Source organism: Rhinoraja longicauda, chromosome 9, assembly GCF_053455715.1.
Source record: "Rhinoraja longicauda isolate Sanriku21f chromosome 9, sRhiLon1.1, whole genome shotgun sequence".
NCBI lineage: Eukaryota > Metazoa > Chordata > Chondrichthyes > Rajiformes > Arhynchobatidae > Rhinoraja > Rhinoraja longicauda.
In genome coordinates this window covers 35,811,160-35,834,152 of record NC_135961.1, presented here as the reverse complement: position 1 = coordinate 35,834,152, position 22,993 = coordinate 35,811,160, and the positions used below count along the sequence as shown (strand labels likewise).

The following is a 22,993-nucleotide window of genomic DNA, read 5'->3' as shown; positions in this document are numbered from 1 at the left end:
TCCTGTATGTGCGGAATCGGGTAGCGGTCCGGCCGTGTTGCCGCGTTAAGTCGTCGGAAATCCCCACATGGTCTCCACCCCCCAGATGCTTTGCAAAACATGTGCAAGGGTGAGGACAATAGACAATAGGTGCAGGAGTAGGCCATTCAGCCCTTCGAGCCAGCACCGCCATTCAATGCGATCATGGCTGATCACTCTCAATCAGTACCCCGTTCCTGCCTTCTCCCCATACCCCCTCACTCCGCTATCCTTAAGAGCTCTATCCAGCTCTCTCTTGAAAGCATCCAACGAACTGGCCTCCACTGCCTTCTGAGGCAGAGAATTCCACACCTTCACCACTCTCAGACTGAAAAAGTTCTTCCTCATCTCTGTTCTAAATGGCCTACCCTTTATTCTTAAACTCTGGCCCCTTGTTCTGGACTCCCCCAACATTGGGAACATGTTTCCTGCCTCTAATGTGTCCAATCCCCTAATTATCTTATATGTTTCAATAAGATCCCCCCTCATCCTTCTAAATTCCAGTGTATACAAGCCCAATCGCTCCAGCCTTTCAACATACGACAGTCCCGCCATTCCGGGAATCAACCTAGTGAACCTACGCTGCACGCCCTCCATAGCAAGAATATCCTTCCTCAAATTTGGAGACCAAAACTGCACACAGTACTCCAGGTGCGGTCTCACCAGGGCCCGGTACAACTGTAGAAGGACCTCTTTGCTCCTATACTCAACTCCTCTTGTTATGAAGGCCAACATTCCATTGGCTTTCTTCACTGCCTGCTGTACCTGCATGCTTCCTTTCAGTGACTGATGCACTAGGACACCCAGATCTCGTTGAACTCCCCCTCCTCCTAACTTGACACCATTCAGATAATAATCTGCCTTTCTATTCTTACTTCCAAAGTGAATAACCTCACACTTATCTACATTAAACTGCATCTGCCATGTATCCGCCCACTCACACAACCTGTCCAAGTCACCCTGCAGCCTTATTGCATCTTCCTCACAATTCACACTACCCTCCAGCTTAGTATCATCTGCAAATTTGCTACTGGTACTTTTAATCCCTTGGTCTAAGTCATTAATGTATATCGTAAATAGCTGGGGTCCCAGCACCGAACCTTGCGGTACCCCACTGGTCACTGCCTGCCATTCCGAAAGGGACCCATTTATCCCCACTCTTTGCTTTCTGTCTGTCAACCAATTTTCTATCCATGTCAGTACCCTACCCCCAATACCATGTGCCCTAATTTTGCCCACTAATCTCCTATGTGGGACCTTGTCGAAGGCTTTCTGAAAGTCGAGGTACACCACATCCACTGACTCTCCCCTGTCAATTTTCCTAGTTACATCCTCAAAAAATTCCAGTAGATTTGTCAAGCATGATTTCCCCTTCGTAAATCCATGCTGACTCGGAATGATCCTGTTACTGCTATCCAAATGCTCAGCAATTTCGTCTTTTATAATTGACTCCAGCATCTTCCCCACCACTGATGTCAGACTAACTGGTCTATAATTACCCGTTTTCTCTCTCCCTCCTTTCTTAAAAAGTGGGATAACATTTGCTATCCTCCAATCCACAGGAACTGATCCTGAATCTATAGAACATTGAAAAATGATCTCCAATGCTTCCACTATTTCTAGAGCCACCTCCTTAAGTACCCTGGGATGCAGACCATCAGGCCCTGGGGATTTATCAGCCTTCAGTCCCATCAGTCTACCCAAAACCATTTCCACGGACTACTTGAAGGCCGCACAATTCCCAGCCTCTCCAAGCTCAAGAACTCCTCTCGAGCCATGGCCAGCTTTTCGGGTGGGAGGCGCCGTGCCCGGGCAAAAACCGGCGGGCCCTCGGTCGGAATGAAATGCACCACCCCATGCTTCTCCGAAGGTGCATCGAACCGCTGAACGAGGAGCTGCGGGAACTCCGCTAGGACCGCATCGAACTGACCGGGGGCCGTGATGGCCTGGATCGCTGAACTGGGTGGGGCGGCGCTTGGAGGGGCCGCAGGCCCCGTACTTCGGGGCCGTACGTCGGCCGAGGGCAGCAGGCCGCTACCGTGGACGTCTACGACCAACGAAAACGCCCATAGGAAGTCTGCACCCAAAATGGCCTGGCCCACATCCGCCACGATGAAATTCCAACGGTAGGTCCTAGACCCAAAGGACAGGGACATAGTCCTCTTACCGTAAGTGCGGATGGCGCTACCGTTCACTGCAATAAGGGGCGGCCCCTTCCCCCCGCTTGAACTTCACAGCCGTAGGGAGGCACAATACTCACAACCGCTCCCGTATCCACCAGAAACACGATCCCGGTCTCTTGGTCCGTCACGTAGAGGTGGCAATTACGGCCAATCGAAACTGCCTCTACGTTCGATCGGCCCAGGCATTTCCCGGAAACGTACACGGGGCTCTGCAACTTCGGGCGTCACTGCCCCACCGCCGATGGAAGAAACACCAGCCGCTTTTATTCTGCCGTGCTGGTTGTGCCCGCGACCAATAAACATGTTCTGCAGCCCCCTCTTGCCTGGCAGACTGCGAAATAGTGGCCGAGCCGTTGCTCTCCCGGCCGCTCCCCCGACTGTCGCTGGGCCTCGAGACACAATTGACCGAGTCGTCCCGGGTGTGCCGCTCCCTGACGAGCACGTCGGCTTTCTCGGCGAACGTTTCCGGGTCGTCAAACGAGACGTCGGCCAACACCAGCCTGACGTCCTGGGGTAGCTTCTCTCGAAATGCCGCCTCGAACATCATGCACGGCTGATGGTCGCCCACCAAGGTCAGCATTTCCGTCATCAATTCGGACGGCAGCCGCTGCCCCAGCGCTGGTAGATGGAGCAGCCTCAGAGCCCGCTGGTTCTGGCTCCAGCCAAATTTCTTCAGTAGGAGCCTCTTGAGCCCCACGTACTGCTCCGTTTGGGGTGGACTGGTCAGATATTGACTGACCCTCGCCGCCACCTCCGCCTGCAGACAGCTCACCAGGTGGTGGTACTTCTCCAGTTCGCTATCCACCTTTTTAATATGGAACTGCGACTCCGCCTGTACAAACCACAGGTGCGGCTGATGGGCCCAGAACGGCGGTAGGTGCACCTCGCCCGCGCTCGCTCCCACTTGCGACATTCTGCGTGTTCTTCGCGTTCGGGTCACCAATGTAGTGAGTCCAAAACGAGCGTTATTGTTCAAAGGTCTTTATTCGTAGGTAACCGTAACAAACTGCAACTGCTTACTTTGGACACACACTACTTAACTAGCCAATACAATCTAATCTCATCTCTCCAGCTGGGCGCCAGACACAACTATACCTCGCGCTCCCGCATCTCGTGACTCGTTAGCCCAACCGAGGGTTCGAGACCCCCCCGCTAATCCGTATGTCCCTACAACATAACCTCTGTTGATCAGGCAAAACACGTAATCCAGCAAGGCTCTGGATCCAAGGGTGCCGGAAAATCGGTGGTGGACCAGTATCAGTCAAAATGACATTAGGCCAGTTCATCTGCAGCAAGTATGAACAGAATTAAATGTTCCTGTGAACTAAAGCAGAAATTTTAAATACAGGCACTCCCCGACTTACGTAATGGGCGACATATATAAACTCACACTTACATCAGCAATTCTTTAAGATCATTGCTTTATTTCTGAGCTGCATGTCTCAGCAGCAGTGCGCTACTGCCATCACACACAGCCATTTTTCCACAAGCCAGTCAGCTGTTCTCGTGGATGCTCCCCCATGGTCTCAGTGTCAGAGCTCCCCCCATGGTCTCAGTGTCAGAGCTCCCCCTTGGTCTCAGTGTCAGAGCTCCCCCTTGGTCTCAGTGTCGGAGCTCCCCCCATGGTCTCAGTGTCTGAGCTACACCCCCTTGGTCTCAGTGTCAGAGCTCCCCCTTGGTCTCAGTGTCAGAGCTCCCCCTTGGTCTCAGTGTCGGAGCTCCCCCCATGGTCTCAGTGTCGGAGCTCTCCCCATGGTCTCAGTGTCAGAGCTCCCCTCGTGATCTCAGTGTCAGAGCTCCCCCATGGTCTCGGTGTCTGAGCTCCCCTCGTGATCTCAGTGTCAGAGCTCCCCCATGGTCTCGGTGTCTGAGCTACCCCCCCCCTGGTCTCAGTGTCGGAGCTCCCCCTTGGTCTCAGTGTCAGAGCTCCCCTCGTGGTCTCAGTGTCGGAGCTCCCCCATGGTCTCGGTGTCGGAGCTCCCCCATGGTCTCAGTGTCAGAGCTCCTCCTTGGTCTCAGTGTCGGAGCTCCCCCCATGGTCTCAGTGTCAGAGGTCCCCTCGTGGTCTCAGTGTCGGAGCTCCCACGTGGTCTCAGTATCGGAGCTCCCCCTTGGTCTCAGTGTCAGAGCTCCCCCTTGGTCTCAGTGTCAGAGCTCCCCTCGTGGTCTCAGTGTCGGAGCTCCTCCCGTGATCTCAGTGTCAGAGCTCCCCTCGTGGTCTCAGTGTCGGAGCTCCTCCCGTGATCTCAGTGTTGGAGGTCCCCTGTGGTCTCCACATCGAATAGTAAATTTACGTGTGCAGTAGCACTTCCGTTTCTGACTTGTGTAACATCTGACTTGCACAAGGGTCCATGGGAAATAAGCCTTATGAAAGTCGGGGAACGTCTGTAGCTCTATATTTTACAGAATTTATAAACTTACTTCACTCCCATACATTTTGTCCTTCCGGGGGGGGGGGGGATTCTGCCAACCCCACCAGGTCTAGTATATTTGACTCCAGACCCACCAAACCAGTTGATACTGAAGGCCACCTTCAATTGGACTAACAGGCCACAGAGTTGGGCAATTAGCGATGGGCAATAAATATTTCCAGAGGTGCCCAGATCCCAAGAAACCTACAGAGAATATAAAACAAATCTGTTTATTATTTGCTGTCCATATGTTTTCTCCTCCCTCCCCACACTTTAAACTCGACACATTGTCATGATGTGATGTGGTGCCATTTTCAGGTCAAGATGTGATGTGATGTGCCATTTTCCATGTTGGGAAATTGGCATGTTTAATATTACATGGTTATTAAATAATAACATAAAAATTTTGCAGAGAAATCTAAATAAAGAGGTGTGGCGGCTCCCAAGGGTCGGGCCATACTTCTACCGACCCCTCGGCACGGGAATGGACCAGTCCCGGGAGGCGGTCCTGGACTCGGGTATATAAGGACAAGGTTTGGGCGCCAAGCCATTCCGGCAGACTAGACCCGTCTGATACCTGTGATACAATAAAATATACCTTCCCGAAATACCTGGCTCCTTGCCTTTATCGACGCGCTACATTGGTGACCTCGACGGTCCATTCATTAGGATGGACAGAAAAGCAGAATCCGACCGCCCGTCCGGCTCGCAGGCCGACCAGGCCCCAGCTGTCGACGCGGTAGGAATCAAGCTCCCGACCTTCTGGACCACCCGGGCTCGCGTTTGGTTTTACCAAGCGGAGGCCCAGTTCCAGCTGCAGGGCATCACAGTGGATAACACCCGGTTTTTCCACCTGGTGGGAGCCCTTGACCAGGACACGGCCGAAGAGGTAACGGAGTTCCTCCAGGACCCCCCGGCCAACGGTAAATACGAAGCCCTTAAGGAGCTGCTGCTCCAAACCTACGGGCTAACCCGAATGGAGCGGGCCGAAAGGCTCCTCCACATGCCAGGCCTCGGTGACCGGCGCCCATCTAGCCTCCTGAAGGAGATGGTCGCGTTACTCGACGGGCACAGACCGTGCCTAATGTTCGAGTATACGTACCTGCACCTGCTGCCGGCCGACATTCGCCTGCAGCTCACAGACGCCTCCTTTGAAGACACCCGGGCCCTCGGCAGGCGCGCGGACACGCTGTGGGCGGCGCGCCGTGATGACGTCAGTGCGCTAAACGTCACTCGACAAGCGCCCGATTTTCTCCGGTCGGGCGGGGGAGCTGTGGAAGGAGTGACAGCTACGTCCCGGAGGCCTGCGAGATCGCCCCCGGTGGCCATTGCCGGTCGTGCACCTGCAGTCCCACACCAGCAGGCTCCAGCCAGCACCAGCAGGAGGTACTGGTGTTATTACCACCAGCGCTGGGGTGCGGCAGCCCGACAATGCCGCCAGCCGTGCACGTTTCCGGGAAACGCCGGGGCCGGCTGCCAATAGTCCCTGCGGTGGCCGGCCAGATTCACCGCCTCTTCGCCTGGGATCGGCGCTCCGGGGGCCGCTTCCTCGTGGATACCGGGGCGGAGCTGAGCGTCCTGCCCCCTTCGCCGCTGGACATTCGTTCTGGGAAGCGGGGGCCCATCCTCACCGCGGCAAATGGGAGCATTATTCAGACATATGGCGTCCGCACGGTCCACATCGTTTTCGGCGCCAGTCATTTTACGTGGCTGTTTACGATCGCCGACGTCTCCCAGCCGTTGCTCGGGGCCGACTTTCTGCGGGCTCATTCCCTCCTCGTGGACGTGTCAATTGATCGCCTGAAGCCGGCCCACTTAGACATCGACCAACCGGTGCGGGTGGCCCAGCCTCGGCCACGAGGTCGCCCCCCTTTGCGGGTCCCACCGCCTGTCCCTCCAACTGTGCCTCCGCCGGCCCCTCTGTCGACCGATTACCGTACGCGGTCCGGTCGGGTTGTGCGACCACCAGTGCGTTTCGTGCCTCCGGTTCTGGGGGGGGGTACTGTGGCGGCTCCCAAGGGTCGGGCCATACTTCTACCGACCCCTCGGCACGGGAATGGACCAGTCCCGGGAGGCGGTCCTGGACTCAGGTATATAAGGACAAGGTTTGGGCGCCAAGCCATTCCGGCAGACTAGACCCGTCTGATACCTGTGATACAATAAAATATACCTTCCCGAAATACCTGGCTCCTTGCCTTTATCGACGCGCTACAGAGGTGAGGAAAACTTGGATTAAGAGGGACAGGTAAAAATGATGGAAAGAAAAGTCTAAAGTGAAAGGCCACAATACAGTGGATGTGGAGAGGATGTTTCCGAGAGTGGGAGAGTCTAGTACAGTGGCACGGTGGCGCAGCGGTAGAGCTACTGCCTTACAGCGTCAGAGACCCGGGTTCAATCCTGACCACGGGTGCTGTCTGTATAGAGCTTGTATGTTCTCCCCGTGACCTGTAGTGGGTTTTCTCGGGGAGCTCCGGTTTCCTCCCACACCAAAGAGTACAGGTTTGTAGGCTAATTGGCTTGGTATAATTGGCCCTGGTGTGTGTGGTGGGATCGTTGGTCGGTGCGGACTCGGTGGGCCGAAGTGTCTGTTTCCGTGCTGTATCTCCAAACTCTAAAGTACCAGAGGTCATGATCTCAGAATAAAAGAACGTACCTTTAGAAAGGAGATAAGGAATTTCTTCAGTCACAGGGTGGTGAATCTGTGGAATTCATTGCAAAAGACAGCTGTGGAGGCTAAATCGTTGGGTTTTTTAAAAGTGGAGATTGATAAGTTCTTGATTAGTCAGGGTGTCAGAGGTTATGGGGAGAAGACAGGAGAATGCGGTTGAGGAGGAAAAATAGATCAGTCATGATTGAATGGCAGAGCAGGCTCTGGGCCAAATGGCCTAATTCCGCTCCTATGCCGCAATGATGATCATATTGAATGGGGGTGCTGGCTCGAAGGGCTGATTGGCCTACTCCTGCATCTATTTTCTATGTTTCTATGTCTTATGGTCTTATGGCAGCGGTAGAGTTGCTGCTTTACAGCGAATGCAGCGCCGGAGACACAGGTTCGATCCTGACTACGGGTGCTGCACTGTAAGGAGTTTGTACGTTCTCCCCGTGACCTGCGTGGGTTTTCTCCGAGATCTTCGGTTTCCTCCCACACTCCAAAGACGTACAGGTATGTAGGTTAATTGGCTGGGTAAATGTAAAAATTGTCCCTAGTGGGTGTAGGATAGTGTTAATGTACGGGGATCACTGGGCGGCACGGACTTGGAGGGCCGAAAAGGCCTGTTTCCGGCTGTAGATATATGATATGATATGATGATAATATCTAGTTTTAATAGTATATAGATTAAAACTCAGATCTTGTATATGAATATATATGAATAAATATATATATCCCTATATATATATCTGTGATTTCGGCTGATTACGGCAAAACGGTAAACCGTAGCGCCACAATTTTGCACCGCCTAATCACACCGCTGGACACTTGCCGAAAATGATATTTTTATTTAATTCGGTCGTATATTTTTTAAGTTACAGAGGTTTAAAAGTCAAAACTTTTTTTCTCTCAGTTATTTCGGCTGATTTCGGCAAAAACGGTAAACCGTAGCGCCACAATTTTGCACCGCCTAATCACACCGCTGGACACTTGCCGAAAATGATATTTTTATTTAATTCGGTCGTATATTTTTTAAGTTACAGAGGTTTAAAAGTCAAAACTTTTTTTCTCTCAGTTATTTCGGCTGATTTCGGCAAAAACTGTGAACCGTAGCGCCACGATTTTTGCACCGCCTTAATCACCACGCTGAACGCTGGTGGAAAATGATACTTTTATTTGATTCGGTCGTGCATTTTTTAAGTTACAGAGGTTTTAGTAAAAAAAAAAAAATCCCAGCCGTTTTTTCCATGGCCTTCTCCTCTCCCCTTTCCTCTCCCCTTTCCTCTCCCCTCACTCGCCCCTGGTCCCGGCCGGCAACAGGTCCACGGGTTGTCAGTTGGGGGAGGGTTGCCGGGCCCGCGGTAGAGGTTTTGGACCCAACGGGTCCAGGCTGCACTAGTCTTTTTATAAAGCTTTAATAAATAATGAAGACAATAATTGAGGTTCACAACAATGTAGAAACTCTACTTATAACTGGATAGACTGACCCAACTACTTTGGGTGTTTGGATACCATCTACTGTGTATCCCCACTCTGTTTCACTGGACTTAGCGGAGTGCCCAGCATGTCAGTGAGATACAAGTTTCAGGTAATTCTGGCATCAAGTTCCTGTACAGTTACCAGACTGTCAGATTTACCCAAGAGCCACCAAGAGTGTTTTTTGCATCCAAATCCAGCCTATGATTAATACACATTTAGCGGAGACAGAAGAAACTGATTCACAGTTTACTACAGTGCTTGTGTAACTCAGGCTTAAGAGGCTGCCTTGGATGCTTACTGTACCCAGCGTTCCCAGCGTTCCCAGTGTGGGATCCTATATATCGGCGTAGACTTGGCAATCGTTTCACTGAACATTTATGCTCAGTCCACCTTGGCCCACGCAATCTCCCGGTTGCCAAACATTTAAACTCTCCTTTCCATTCCCATACTGACCTTTCTGTCCTGGGCCTCCTCCACTGTCAGAGTGAGGCCACACACAAATTGGAAGAACAGCATCTCATATTCTGCTTGGGCAGCTTACAACCCAGCTCTGTGAACATTGATTTCTCTAATTCCAAGTAACTCCTACCCCTCCCCTCCACCACACCAGTCGTCCTTCCAGTTCCACTGGTCGCATCCTTGTATCCCTCTTGTTATCACATCTTCTCCAGCGAACGATGGGCCTTTATGGACTGTTCCTGAGGTCATCTGTTGCCAACCCTTATATGTTCTGGCCTTTTCTCGCCTCCAGTTTATTCCACCCCCCTGCACCCCGCTCTACATTCAGTATGAAGAAGCTTTCCAACCTGAAACGTCACCTATTCTTTTTCTCCAGAGATGCTTGAGTTGAATAACCTGCTGAGTTACTCCAGCATTTTCTGTATATCTTGCATGTTTCAAAATTCAATCATGCTGAATTGTAAAGATGATACAATTGGGTGAAAATGAAATGAATGGCATATCTTGTAACTTCTGCTCACTTTTTTAATGCAATATCAACATTAATTCATGTGTCTTCATTCATTTATTTTTAATTCATTCATAATTAATGTGAATGTTAATTTAACTCTGGTTTTATCTCAGAGAATGGTTTCCCTGCATTATCAATGAAGTCTGTGTCCTTTCTATCCCATTTAGAGTCTCCGGCAACAGATCATGGAGCTCCTTGGTCCTATCTCTATGAACCACGGTGTACACTTCATGGCTGCTATTGCATTTGTCTGGAATGAGAGAAGGGAGAACTCAAATGCCAGCAGAAACAAGGTAGGACTGCGCACTGCGGGTTTCTGGTGTCTCGCAGTTTGTTGTGACCACATTAATGGGCGGCTCAGTGACTCAGCTGGTAGAGCTGTTGCCTCACAGGGCCAGAGACTCCAGTTCGATCCTGACCTCGGGTGCTGTCTGTGTGGAGTTTGCATGTCCTCCCTGTGACCGCGGGGGCGGGGGATCTTCAAGTGCCAAAGGTGTGCAGATTTGTAGGTTAATTGGCCTCTGTAAATTGCCCTAGTGTTTAGGGAATTGGTGAGAAAGTGGGATAACATAGAACTAGTGTGAACAGGTGATCGATGGTCGCCTTGGACTCAGTGGGCCAAAGGGCCTGTTTCATGTATGTATAAGAAAAAATCTTCCAAATGTCACTTTTAGATACTTTTTCTAATCTCCTGCACCCACCAGTTCTTGATCCCTCACCAATGGGAATGGTTTCACAATATCTACTCTGACGTTATCCTCAATGATTTTTAAGTATCACTCGGGGGGGGGGGGGGAAGCCCCATTTATGGGGCAGCTTGAGCAAATTAATCTGGAAGATTACCCTAATTGGTTAATGAAATGTATTTAAAATATTGTCTAACTTGTCTAACTTCCCTTCATTGTTTGAAGATCAGTCTGAAGAAGGGTTCCAACCAGAAATGTCGCCTATCCATTCCCTCCACAGATGCTGCCTGACACACTGAGTTCTTCCAGTACTTTGAGTTTTCTCAGGATTCTAGCATCAGCATCTTCTTGTGTCCCCCTTCGCTGCTTCACTGATTCTGGAGAATTCTTTGTTGAACAGGCGTCAACAGTGGCGCGGTGATAGAGTTGTTGCCTTACAGCGCCAGAGATCCTGGTCCGATCCTAACTACGGATGCTGTCAGCACAGCAGACCAGTGATTCATAACGTTCTCCCTGTGACCATGTGGGTTTTCTCTAGTTTGCTCCCACACTCCAAAGACGTACAGGTTTATAGATTAATTTGTCCCTCGTGTGTAGGATAGTGCTAGTGTACGGGGTGATTTCTGGGGTCAGCGTGAACTTGGTGGGCCGAAGGGTCTGTTTGCACATTGTATCTCTAAAGTTTAAAGTAAAATAAATGGCAAAATGCATACCACCCAGCAGCTAAAAGGATAGAACACAAAGTGCTGGAGTAGCTCAGTGGGTCAGGCTGCAGAGGACATGGATAGGTAATGTTTCAGGTTGGGACCCTGTGTTCAAAAGGATTTGGGGTCAGTCACCCAGCCAGAGGGAATTTGCCGCTTAGGATAAAAATGTTTGCCCTGCAATGTACACTGGGCACAATTTTACAGACTTTATTTCAGTTCTGAGGCACCGTGGGCCGAATGGCCTCCTGCGTTGTGAGAGTATTTGAAGATTAAATAAATTTCATATCTGTCCGATATCTGTCACAAGCACTGCTAATCTTTATGCCTCCCAGATTCCTGAGCATTAAACTTGGTAGTAGTGCTTTTTTTGTCGACAAAACGATGTCGGTACACACCATTAATAAAGACATGTGTTACTTGGCTGGAAAACAAAATAGTGACATTTAACTTTCAAAAGGTACCAGCACATACTGTCATAAAATAAGTACAGGCACATTGCATCTTATGTGTGTTTAATTTATGTATTTTTGAAATAACGCGCTTGTTTAATTAATACCAAAACCAAATTTACGTGATGTATTTTTGAAATAACGCACTCACATTTAAGCCTATTTAAATATTTTAATTTATATCTTTCATTTATACATTTATGAATTACGTGCTGCTTTTCAGGAAAAACGAAAACGCAATGTGCCTGTACTGATTGCTAGCAATTGCCATTATCACCACTGTTAAGGCACAAAATGCTGAAGTAACAGTGGGTCAGGCAGCATCACCAGAGAACATGGATAAATGAAGTGATGGATCGGGACCATTCCACAAATTGAGTCAAACAGTCTGAAGAAGGGTCCCGACCTGAAACATCACCAAAGAAACATAATGGTGGCACAGTGGCTCAGTGGTATAACTGCTGCCTTACAGCGCCAGCGACCTGCATTCAATCCTGACGTCGGGTGGAGTTTGTCTGTGTGGAGTTTGTACGCTCTCCCTGTGACCACATGGGTTATCTCTGGGTACCCCAGTTTCCTCCCACATTCCAAAGATGTGCAGGTTTGTAGGTTAATTGGCTTCTGTAAAATGACCCCTGTTTGTCGGATAGAGCTAGTGTACAGAGTGATTGTTGGTCGGCATGGATTAGCTGGGTCGAAGGGCCAGTTTCCTTGCTTTATCTATAAAAATCACCTATCCATGTTCATAAATTCATAAATTGTCAGAGCAGAATTAGGCCATTTGGGCCATCAAGTCTACACCATTCAACCATGGCTGATCTATCTATCCCTCTCAACCCCATTTTCCTGCCTTCTCCTCATAACCCCTGACACCCTTACTAATCAAGAATCTATCAATCTCTGCTTTAAAAATATCCATTGACTTGGCCTCCACAGCCTTCTGTTGCAATGAATTCCACAGATTCTGCCTGACCTGCTAAGTTACTCCAGCACTTTATTTATTTTATTGTAAACAGCATCTGCAGCTCCTTGTTTCTACATCACCACTGTTGTGATAGGCTGACTTTCTATATATTGATTTACGTCAGCATGTAGAATGTTAAATACATTTTAACTTTAATTTTTTTAAGGTTATTCCTGTACCCTGTTCTGAGCAGTTATTGTTGGTGGAACTAGTGCGCTCGATTAGTGTAATGAGAGCTGAGACTGTTATACAGACTGTGAAGGAAGTTTTAAAACAGCCTCCAACCTCAGCCAAGGAGAAGGTATGTGGGGTATTAAATCTATAACACACATTATAAATATTACAACTTATAGAAGCATATAAAAGTATGAGAGGCATAGCTAGGGTAGACAGAATCTTTTCCCCCAGTTGGAAATATCTAATACTAAGCCATGGTATAAAATGAGCAGGAGATTAGGTCAAGAGGAGTGGCAAAATACATCAACCTCCACAGTACATATGGAGTCGGAGCACAATGACATGGATTTCATAAATTAGAGGAACAAAATTAGACCATTCGGCCCATCAAGTCTGCTCTGCCATTCAATCATAGCTGATCTATCTTTCTCCATTTTCTGCCTCCCCATAAACCTTAACACCCGTACCAATTGAGAATTTATCAATCTCTGCCTTAAAAATATCCAGTGACGGCCTCACAACCGTCTGTAACAATGAATTCCATAGATTCACCACCCTCTGACTAAAGAAATTCATCTTCATCTTTCTAAAGGTACATCCTTTTATTCTGATGCTACGGCCTCTCGTCCTAGACTCTCCCACTAGTGGAAACATTCTCTCCACGTCCGCTCTATCCAGGGTATTCAAATATTTACATAAATATCTATTCCAGATATTGACATTAATATCAAATGCTAGAGGGAGTAGCTTTAAGGTGAGCGGGGCAATGTGTAAAGGAGATGTGCCGGGCGGGCTATTACTTTTACACAGAGGGTGGTGAGTGTGTGGAACGTGCTGCTGCTGCTGCGGGTGGTAGTTGAGGCAGATGTGATAGTGGCGCTTAAGAGTCTTTTGGATCGGCACAAGGATATGCAGGGAATGGATATTGATTATGTGCAGATAAGAGTTGATCTTGGCATCATGTTTGACACGGACATTGTGGGCTGAAGCACTTGTTATTGTGCAGTACTGGTCTAGATTCATAGTCGTACAGCGTGGAAACAGGCCCTGCGGCCCAACTTCCCCACAGCAACTAACGTATCCTATCTACATCAATCTTGCCTGCGTTTGGCCCATATCCCTCTAACCCTATCCTGTCCATGTACCTGTCTAAATATTTCTCAAAAATGTTGGCATAGTACGCCTCAACTACCTCCTCCGGTAGCTCGTTCCATATTCCCACCACCCTTTGTGTAAAAAAATATATTACCCTTCAGGTTTCTATTAAATCTTTCTCCCCTCACCTTAAACCTATGTACTTTGATTCTCGATTCCCCAAATCGGTCCTTGGTTCTATGTCGTATGTAATCCATGTATTTTGCGTTGACTTCACATACACTGTGGAGGAGGATGTATTCCATTGAATCCCTTAGCCCAGTCTCCTACTCATTTTATGCCATCTCTTATTCAAAGTGCTGTAGTGATACCAGCATCTTGTGAATAATGTACCACATCATACAGGTCTTGCTGGGGATATTATTCTGAGGTTGCCTCAGGATCAAAATTAATAGTGGTGTCATTAGGAATTGGGGTGGCACGGTGACACAGCAGTAGAGTTGCTGCGTTACAGCGCCAGAGACCCGGGTTGGATCCTGACAGCGGGTGCTGTCTGTACAGAGTGTGTACTATTCCCCATGACCTCATGGGTTTTCCCCGGGTACTCCGATTTCCTCCCACACTCAAAAGATGTACGGGTTTATAGGTTAATTGGCTTCGGTAAATTGTAAAAAATTGGCCCTAGTGTGTGTAGATTGGTGTACGGGGTGATCGCTGGGCGGCGCAGACTCTGGGCCGAAGAGCCTGTTTCCGCGCTGTATCTCTTAAGTCTAAAGACTAAGTATTCTGAGTAGTTTCACATTGTAGCTCTTCATAGTGACTCTTTGCATTGGTGAACTTGGATATTTTTTGGGGAAAGAGTTTTAGAGGGTGGCAAGATGGGTTTTAAATTATCCATTGTAATGGACAATTTAAAACCTGTTGTCTCCTGCACTGCTTTGCTTTGGACTGATTGCTTTTGACCCGTGCTTTCAACTGGCTGACATGTACATGTGTGTACAGTGAAGCTCCAGAGAGGACTGCAGGGATGGTAAAACCATGTACCAATCAAAATGTAATGGAAACCGAAGATTATTTTTAAAATGTGATTCAAAAAACTGTGTTTAAAATTCTTTGTGCATCTTATAACTGTTCCATGCTCCTTATGTTCCAGAAACAGCTCTCGCTGGAAGTCTGTATGTTGCAATTTTTCTATGCATATGTCCAAAGGTAATCTGCTTCAATTATATTATTATTTATACCTACTAACCAGGTGATTTATCATTCCAATATGCTAAAGTAGTCTGGGAAGGATGCAGAGAAGATTTACAAAGATGTTGCCACCACTCGAGGCCTGAGCTATAGTTTAGTTTTTTAGTTTAGTTTAGAGATACAGTGCAGAAACAGGCCCTTCGGCCGTTTGTACGTTCTCCCCGTGACCTGCGTGGGTTTTCTCCGAGATCTTCGGTTTCCTCCCACACGTACAGGTATGTAGGTTAATTGGCTAGGTAAATGTAAAAATGTAAAAATTGTCCCTAGTGGGTGTAGGATAGTGTTAATGTACGGGAATTGCTGGGCGACGCAGACTTGGGCTGAAAAGGCCTGTTTCCGCGCTGCATATATATGATATGATATGATATGATATTTGGAGTGTGGGAGGAAACCGAAGATCTCGGAGAAAATCCACGCAGGTCACGGGGAGAACGGACAAACTTCATACAGACAGCACCGTAGTCAGAATTGAACTCAGGTCTCCAGCGCTGCATTCGCTGAAGGCAGCAACTCTACCGCTGCGCCACCGTGCCTGTGTGGTTGAGCAGGCAGGGACTCTATTCCTTGGAGCACAGGAGGATGATGGTGATCTTATAGAGTTGAACAAAATCATGAGAGGAATAGATCGGGTAAATGCACAGTCTCTTGCCCAGAGTAGGAGAATCAAGAACCAGAGGACTTCGATTTAAGATAAGGGGGGAAAGATTTAATAGGAACCTGAGGGGCATGTTTTTTATGCAAAGGGTGGTGGGTGTATGGAACAAACTGCCAGAAGAGGTAATTGAGGCAGGTACTATCTCAACGTTTAAAAAACATTTAGACAGGTTCAAGGATAGGATAGATTTAGATGGATATGGGCCAAGTGCAGGCAGGGGGGACTAATGCAGATGGGGCATGCTGTATGTCTCTATTGCTGACTGGTTAGCACGCAACAAAAGCTTTTCACTGTACCTCGGTACATGTGATAACTAACTAAACTCAATCTATAATAAAAATCACGTTCCCAACAACTGGACTCGATCCAATCTGGTTAACACCAAGAGACACAAGGAACTGCAGACGCTGGGTCAAGCACCATCTATGGAGGGAACGGATAGGTGAAGTTCCATGTCTGGACCGTCAGTTGTAGTCTGGACCAGAACAGCAGGAAAGCAAATTCCCCTCATGAGGAGAAACAGCAGAAGGGTCCCGACGTGAAATGCCGTTTGATCATTTCCTCTACAGATGACAGGTTAATGCACAGCCATTACAAAGCCCTAATGTAGGGGTTTGTCCCAAAGTATCACCAATTACATTCCCCTCACAGATGATGCTTGCCCCGCTGTATTTCTCCAGCAGATGGTTTGTTGCTCTAGATTCCTGCATCTGCAGTCCATAGTGCCATCTATGCTGCCTCGGAAAAGCAGCCAACATAATCACAGACTTGTCCCACCCGGTCATTCCTTCTTCTCCCAGCTCCTGTCCGGCAGAAGATACAGATGCTTAACAGCATGCACCTTCAGACTAAGAAAAATATTCTTCCCCTCTATTATCAGACATCTGAACGGTCTTTCTATAAGCTAGAGTACCGTCCGATTCACCTCTACCCCAAAGAAGGTGGCACAGTGTCGCAATGGTAGAATTGCTGCTTTACAATGCCAGAGACTCGGGTTTAATCCTGCCTATGGGTGCTGTCTGTAGGAGTTTGCACGTTCTCCCTGTGACCATGTGGGTTTTCTCTGGGTGCTCTGGTTTCCTCCTCACACACTTCAAAGACGTACAGGATTGTAGATTAATTGGCTTTGGTTAAAATTGTAAATTGTCCCTAGTGTGTGGAATAGTGCTAGCGTAAGGGGTGATTGCTGGTGGGCCCAAGGGCCTGTTTCCCCGCTGTATCTCTAAAGTCTAACGTACTCTACAGTGGACATTGGACTTTGTCTATTGAATTGGTGCACTACAATGCTGAGAACTGTGGACTCTATATTCCCCTTTGCTCTGCCTTAATGTACTCGTACTTGAGTTTAGCTTAATGGTGTTTATGTGCAATATTATCTGCTTTGATTGGATAACATGCAAACCAAAGCTTTTCACTGTACCAAGGTAGATTGTGAGGTTGGGAATACGTCCCACATTTCCGTGCCATACCATTTGATGAGTGTGACTATCTGATGGACGCACCATAAAGGTCTTTCCCTTTTGCAGGATCCCAGTACAGACTTTAGTTGATAGCTGGCCGTCACTTTTGACCTTGCTGAAGGATTCTATTCAACTTTATCTACCCCCTCCTGGACAATTCCTCATCCTCGGGTAAGATCTTGCACTAAACGTTATTCACATTATTCCCTTTATCCTGTGTTTGTACTGTGGATGGCTCGATTGTAATCATGTATTTGTCTTGCCGCTGACTGGTTAGCGCACAACAAAAGCTTTTCACTGTGTCGAGGTACACGTGACAATAAACTAAACTCAACTCAACGAAGGACCGCAGAATTTGTTAAATGAACTTTTAAAGTGGTAGGTACAGAGGTTCAGGAAATATTGTTATGTCTGAAGAACAGAGAATTTAAATCTTCCTTTATGTTGGTTTTAGTGGGCTTCTAATACCAACTGTATCTGGCCCAAAGGTGTTAGGTTAAGTCTACATTTTTAAGAACTTTAAAAATTGAAGGATGCAAGGTATACAATTTAAGGGCAGCACGGTGGCATAGCAGTAGAGCTGCAGCTTCCCCACGCCAGAGACCTGGATCCATCCTGACTACGGGTGCTGTCTGTGCAGAGTTGGCACCTTCTCCCTGTGACTGCGTGAATTTTCTTCAGGTGCTCCGGTTTTCTCTCGCATCCCAAAGACTTGTAGGTTAATTGGCTTCAGTAAAATTGTCGCTGGTATGTAGGATGCAACAGTGGGATAACATGGAACAACCTGTGCAGGTGATCGATGGTCGGCGTGGACTCAGTGGGCTGAAGGGCCTGTTTCCATGCTGTATCTCTAAACTAAACTAAACTATGGTTCTTACTCTCTTGTACTTAGTTATGCTTGTGTTTAATAAGATTTTACTGGATTGTATGCAAAAAAATAATTTTGCTGTACCTAGGTAGATTTGACAATAAAGTATAATTGAACCATTGACTATCTATCCTTGGTTCAGGTGGTTGGTGGTGCAACCGGAGAGGGCTGCTAGTGGGCCTCTGAGGGAGTATAGGTGGCAGGGAAATATGGAGAACAGGATTGGTCTGAGATCTACTACTTGGCCTCCACTTGGGTCATGAAATATGATGGAGGTCCACCAGTCACAATCCCTAAGCAACAGAGAAGATGCGATAGAAAAGAAAAGTCAAAGTATCAGGGTATCTGTAGCTCAAGTGTGGTGAAGAATGATAAAGTTCTTCATCTTGCATTGAGAAATGGTTCCTTATGTTCTCAATGCCCATCTAAAGGTTCGCAAGCCATAATTGTATAGTTTAGAACAAACTGTCTGGGATGTAGGTGTAATTCTTTCACACGGAGGGTTGTTAGAGTGTGGTCCACACTACCTGAGTGGGTGGTGGAGGCAGATATGGCATTTAGGAAGCATTTATACAAATATGTTTGCACGTTCTTCCTGTAACCATGTGGGTTTCCTCCAGGTACTCCTGTTTCCTCCCACATCCCAAATATGTGCGGGTTTGTAGATTAATTGTTCTCTGTAGATTGTCCCTAGTGTGTAGGGAGTGGATGACATAGTACTAGTGTGAACGGATGATCAATGGTTGGCATGAACTCAGGAAGGTCTACAGGGCCTTCTTCCATGCTGTCTAAGCTAAATTAAAATGAACTACTTAAATTGCCAAGGATTAGAAGGCTAAGGACCTAATGTGGATAAATAGGATTAGTGTTGATAGGTACAATGGGCAGCATGGACGTGGTGGGCTGAAGGGCCTCTAACACGCTATGACTTTGCGTGCCTCACAAATCCATTTTGATTCTTTAGTCATTAATTCATTGGGTTTGGTGTTTCCAATGGTGGTAATGCTCTTTGAAGTTGTTTAATGATCTGCAGCCAAAGCAGTCGAGTTCACAGAGAAACAAGGAGCTGCAGGAGCTGCTTTGCAAAAAAAACCCACAAAGTAACTCAGCATCTTTGAACATGGATAAGTGACGTTTCAGGTTGGGATCCTTCTTCAGTCTAACGAATCCCAATCTGAAACATTGCCTATCCATGTTCTACAGAGGGTGTCTGGGATACAACAGCACTTTGTATCTTTTTTTATTGAATGCCCATATTTGTAGAGGTAATGTAGTAGGGGATTTGCAGCATCAAAAAATACATTGTATGGAGACCATTATAGGCATTGTGTGGAGCTGTTGGTAACCATTTACTCTTTAATCAATAACACCACAGCCATTTAGCAGGTTATTTGCATTACTGTTTATAGGATTTTAACTTGGCTCCTTTGTCTACAAAATAAAAACATTATAAAAAAACAGTCAATGAGCATGTAACATTTAGCATGTGCTAAACATGCTTGAGTCTCTTTAATACAAGTTTGTTCTTTGACGTCTTTAGAGTGCTCAATGAGTTCATCATGAAGAACCCCAATCTGGAAAGCAAAAAAGACCAAAGGGATCTCCAGGTCAGAGTGGTCAATATATTGTAAATATGCTTTTTAAAATTAATGAACAGAACTGTCCTTGTACATCTGAGTTCCCCTGCATGAGGTTAGCGGCCGGCCTGAGTGCGCCTCTTTGTTTTCCTAGGATGTCACCCATAAGATAGTGGAGGCCATTGGGACCATCGCAGGGTCCTCGCTGGAGCAGACCACCTGGCTCAGGAGGAACCTGGAGGTGAAGCCTTCTCCGCAAATCCTCGTGGAAGGAAGCAGCCTGGAAAGAAACGTGGAAGGTACGATTAACGGAACGGTCACATAGAATGACAAGAGTCAAGAGTGTTTTTTCATTGTCATGTATCTCAAAACAGAACAATAAAATTCTTACTTGCAGCAGCACAACAGATATGTAAACATAGTACTCTGCAAAACCCACGATAAACAACATTAAAAAAGTTCAGTGTCTATAAAAAACAAATAAACAAATAGCACCCCTAGTCTATGTAATTCAGAGCTTATTTGGAGGTTGTAGTGTTTAGTAGCCTGATGGTTGTAGGTAAGAACCTGGGCGTTACAGTTTTCTGGCTCCGATACCTTCTTCCCAATGGCAGGAGTCAAATGAGTGGCCAGGATAGTGTGGTGTCTGATGATGCTGGCTCTAGCTGTCTTTTTGAGGCAGCGATTCTTGTAGATCCCTTTGGCGGGATCAGTACCTGTGATGGGCTGGGCAATGTTCACCACTTTTTGCAATCTTCTTTGTTCCTGGGCATTCAAGTTGCCAAACCAGGCTGTGATGTAACCAGTCAATATGCTCTCTACTGTACACTTCTAGAAGTTCAAGAGTGTATTAATTGACATACCGTGTGAATTGTCATTAGTTGGGAGGTATTAATTCAAGTTCATAACAAAATCGTCAATGACAACTAGTTGCTAGCATTGTAGACACACGAATGTCTAGATTTATGTTTAGGTTTATTATTGTCACCTGTACCCAGATACAGTATGTGAAAACTCTTGTTTTGCATGCTATCCAAACAGTTCAGATATACCTTAGATAGATCCAATCAGTTCAACTGAAGTATAATCGACAGAACAAAGGGAAGATACAGATTGTAGAATATAGTTTTCAGGATTGTAGTGCATCAATTCCATAGACAAAGTTCAATGTCTGCAATGGGGTAGAGGTGAATTGGATAGTACCCTAGCTCATGGAAGGACCATTCAGAAGCCTGATAACAGAGGGGAAGAAGCTGTTCCTGAGTCTGTTGGTGTATATTTTCAAGCTTCTGTACCATCTGTTCGATGTGAGCAGGAATGATCGGGGAGAGACTTTTCCGAACTGCAGATGCTGGAATCTTGCGTAGAGTACAAATTCCATTACAAAGGGCATTGTCAGAGATATTGTTAAATAATGAAGTAGACGAGCTAAAATGAATCTCTGTAATCAAGATTGACAATGACCTGTGGTCTTTAATTGTTAATTGGAAAAAATGCTCTAAAAATTATTGCACTGTTTTTTACTTTCATGCTGTACAGTAAATCCTATTTTATTCTCTATCCTTTCTAGGCATCATGTTGATCCCAGTAATGGAGATATCCAGTGTCGCACCGTCGGTCTATAGTGTGCATGCACTAACCTTATTAGCTGAGGTATGTGAATCTTTGCATCATGCTTCCCTGTTCTCTTCCCCTACTGCATCCACCACCTATGAAGACATTGATTCGACCAGACAAGGCCTGGATAGAGTGGGTGTGGAGAGGATGTATCCAATAGTGGAAGAGTCTAGGACCAAAAGCCGTAGCCTCAGAATAAAAGGATGTACCTTAAGAAAGGAGGAATTTTTTCAGTCAAAAGGTGGTGAATCTGTGGAATTTATTACCACAGACGGACGGCTGTGGGGGCCGTCACTGGGTATTTTTAAGGCACAGATTCTTGATTAATAAGGGTCGGGTTATGGAGAGAAGGCAGGAGAATGAGGTTGGGAGGGAAAGATTGATCAGCCATGATTAAATGGCGGAGTAGAATTGATGGGCTGAATGGCCTAACTTCCATTAGAATAGTCCAGTACCTCATCACAATAAGATTATTGTCAGCCTATTTATTTTACCCTATCGTTGAGTCATACAACATAGAAACAGGCCCTTTGGTCCAGCTCATCCATACTGACCAAGATGTCCATGTAAGCCACTCGCATCTCCCCACATTTGGTCCAAATCCCTCTAAACCTTTCCTATCCATGTGTCTGTCCAAGTGTCTTCTAAATGCTATAATTGTACCTGCCACAACTACCTCCTCTGGCAGCTTGTTCCATATACCTACCACCCTCTTGAGTGGAAAGGTTTCCCCTCAGGTTCCTATTAAATCTTTTCCCTCTCACCTTAAACCTATATCCCCTGGTTCTCGATTCCCCAACTCTGGGTAAAAGACTGTGCACTCAAAGGATGAGATATTTAGTCCAATTAAGAGATACAGCGCAGAATCATGCCCTTCAGCCCACTGAGTCCACGCCAACAAGCGCTCACCCTGTTTTTCTAGCACTATCCTACACACGAGGGACAATTTATAATTTTACCGAAGCCAATTAACTTACAAACCTGTATGTCTTTGGAGTGTGGGAGGAAACCGGAGCTCCCGAAGAAAACCCACACGGTCATGGAGAGAACGTCAAACTCCGTACAGAGAGCACCCATAGTCAGGATCGAACCCGGGTCTCTGGCGCTGTAAGGCAGCAACTCTACCGTTGCACCATGGTTAAAGTTCTCTGTCTTTCAGGTCTTGGCTCATCTTTTGGACATGGTGTTCCACAGTGATGAAAAGGAGAGAGTGATTCCCTTACTTGTGAACATCATGTACTATGTGGTACCCTACCTCCGCAACCACAGGTATGCACTTGACCACTTACATGGAATGTGATTGTGATTTTGTTGTTGTAGAGCCAGTTGGACCAGCATGGGCTTTTTCTTACTTTAGTTTAGAGATACAACATTGAAACGGGCTCTTTGGCCCATCGAGTCTGTGCCAAGCAGCAGTCACCCTTGTTCTATCCCATACACGAGGGACAATTTTACAGAAGCCAATTAAACTACAAGCCTGCACGTCTTTGGAGTGTGGGAGGAAATTGGACCACCCGTAGAAAACACATGCGGTCACGAGGAGAGCAGACAAACTCCATACAGTCAGCCCCCTTAGTCAGGATCGAACCTGGGTCTCTGGCGCTGTAAGACAGCAACTCTACTGCTGCGTCACCGTGCCACCCAGAGTTCTATCTTAGTATTAGTTCTATTTTATCCCACTTACTCATCCACTCCCTACATACTGGAGCAATTTACAGAGGCCAATTAACTATTTGTACGTTCTTCCTATTCCTACACTCACCAGCACAGGGAGCT

At 47.0% G+C, this 22,993-nt stretch overlaps 1 protein-coding gene across 2 annotated transcripts in view; it reads left to right on the top strand.

The window, feature by feature from the left end:
* Nucleotides 1-22,993, top strand: part of dop1a (DOP1 leucine zipper like protein A) — a 122,871-nt gene that overhangs the window by 85,076 nt on the left and 14,802 nt on the right. For both annotated transcript variants that reach the window (XM_078405137.1, XM_078405136.1), the window contains exons 23-30: nt 9,879-10,004; nt 12,684-12,818; nt 14,943-14,998; nt 17,222-17,326; nt 19,564-19,630; nt 19,755-19,899; nt 21,171-21,253; nt 22,377-22,486. In XM_078405137.1, the coding sequence (XP_078261263.1) occupies nt 9,879-10,004; nt 12,684-12,818; nt 14,943-14,998; nt 17,222-17,326; nt 19,564-19,630; nt 19,755-19,899; nt 21,171-21,253; nt 22,377-22,486 (827 nt within the window). The remainder of the gene's footprint in view (nt 1-9,878; nt 10,005-12,683; nt 12,819-14,942; nt 14,999-17,221; nt 17,327-19,563; nt 19,631-19,754; nt 19,900-21,170; nt 21,254-22,376; nt 22,487-22,993) is intronic.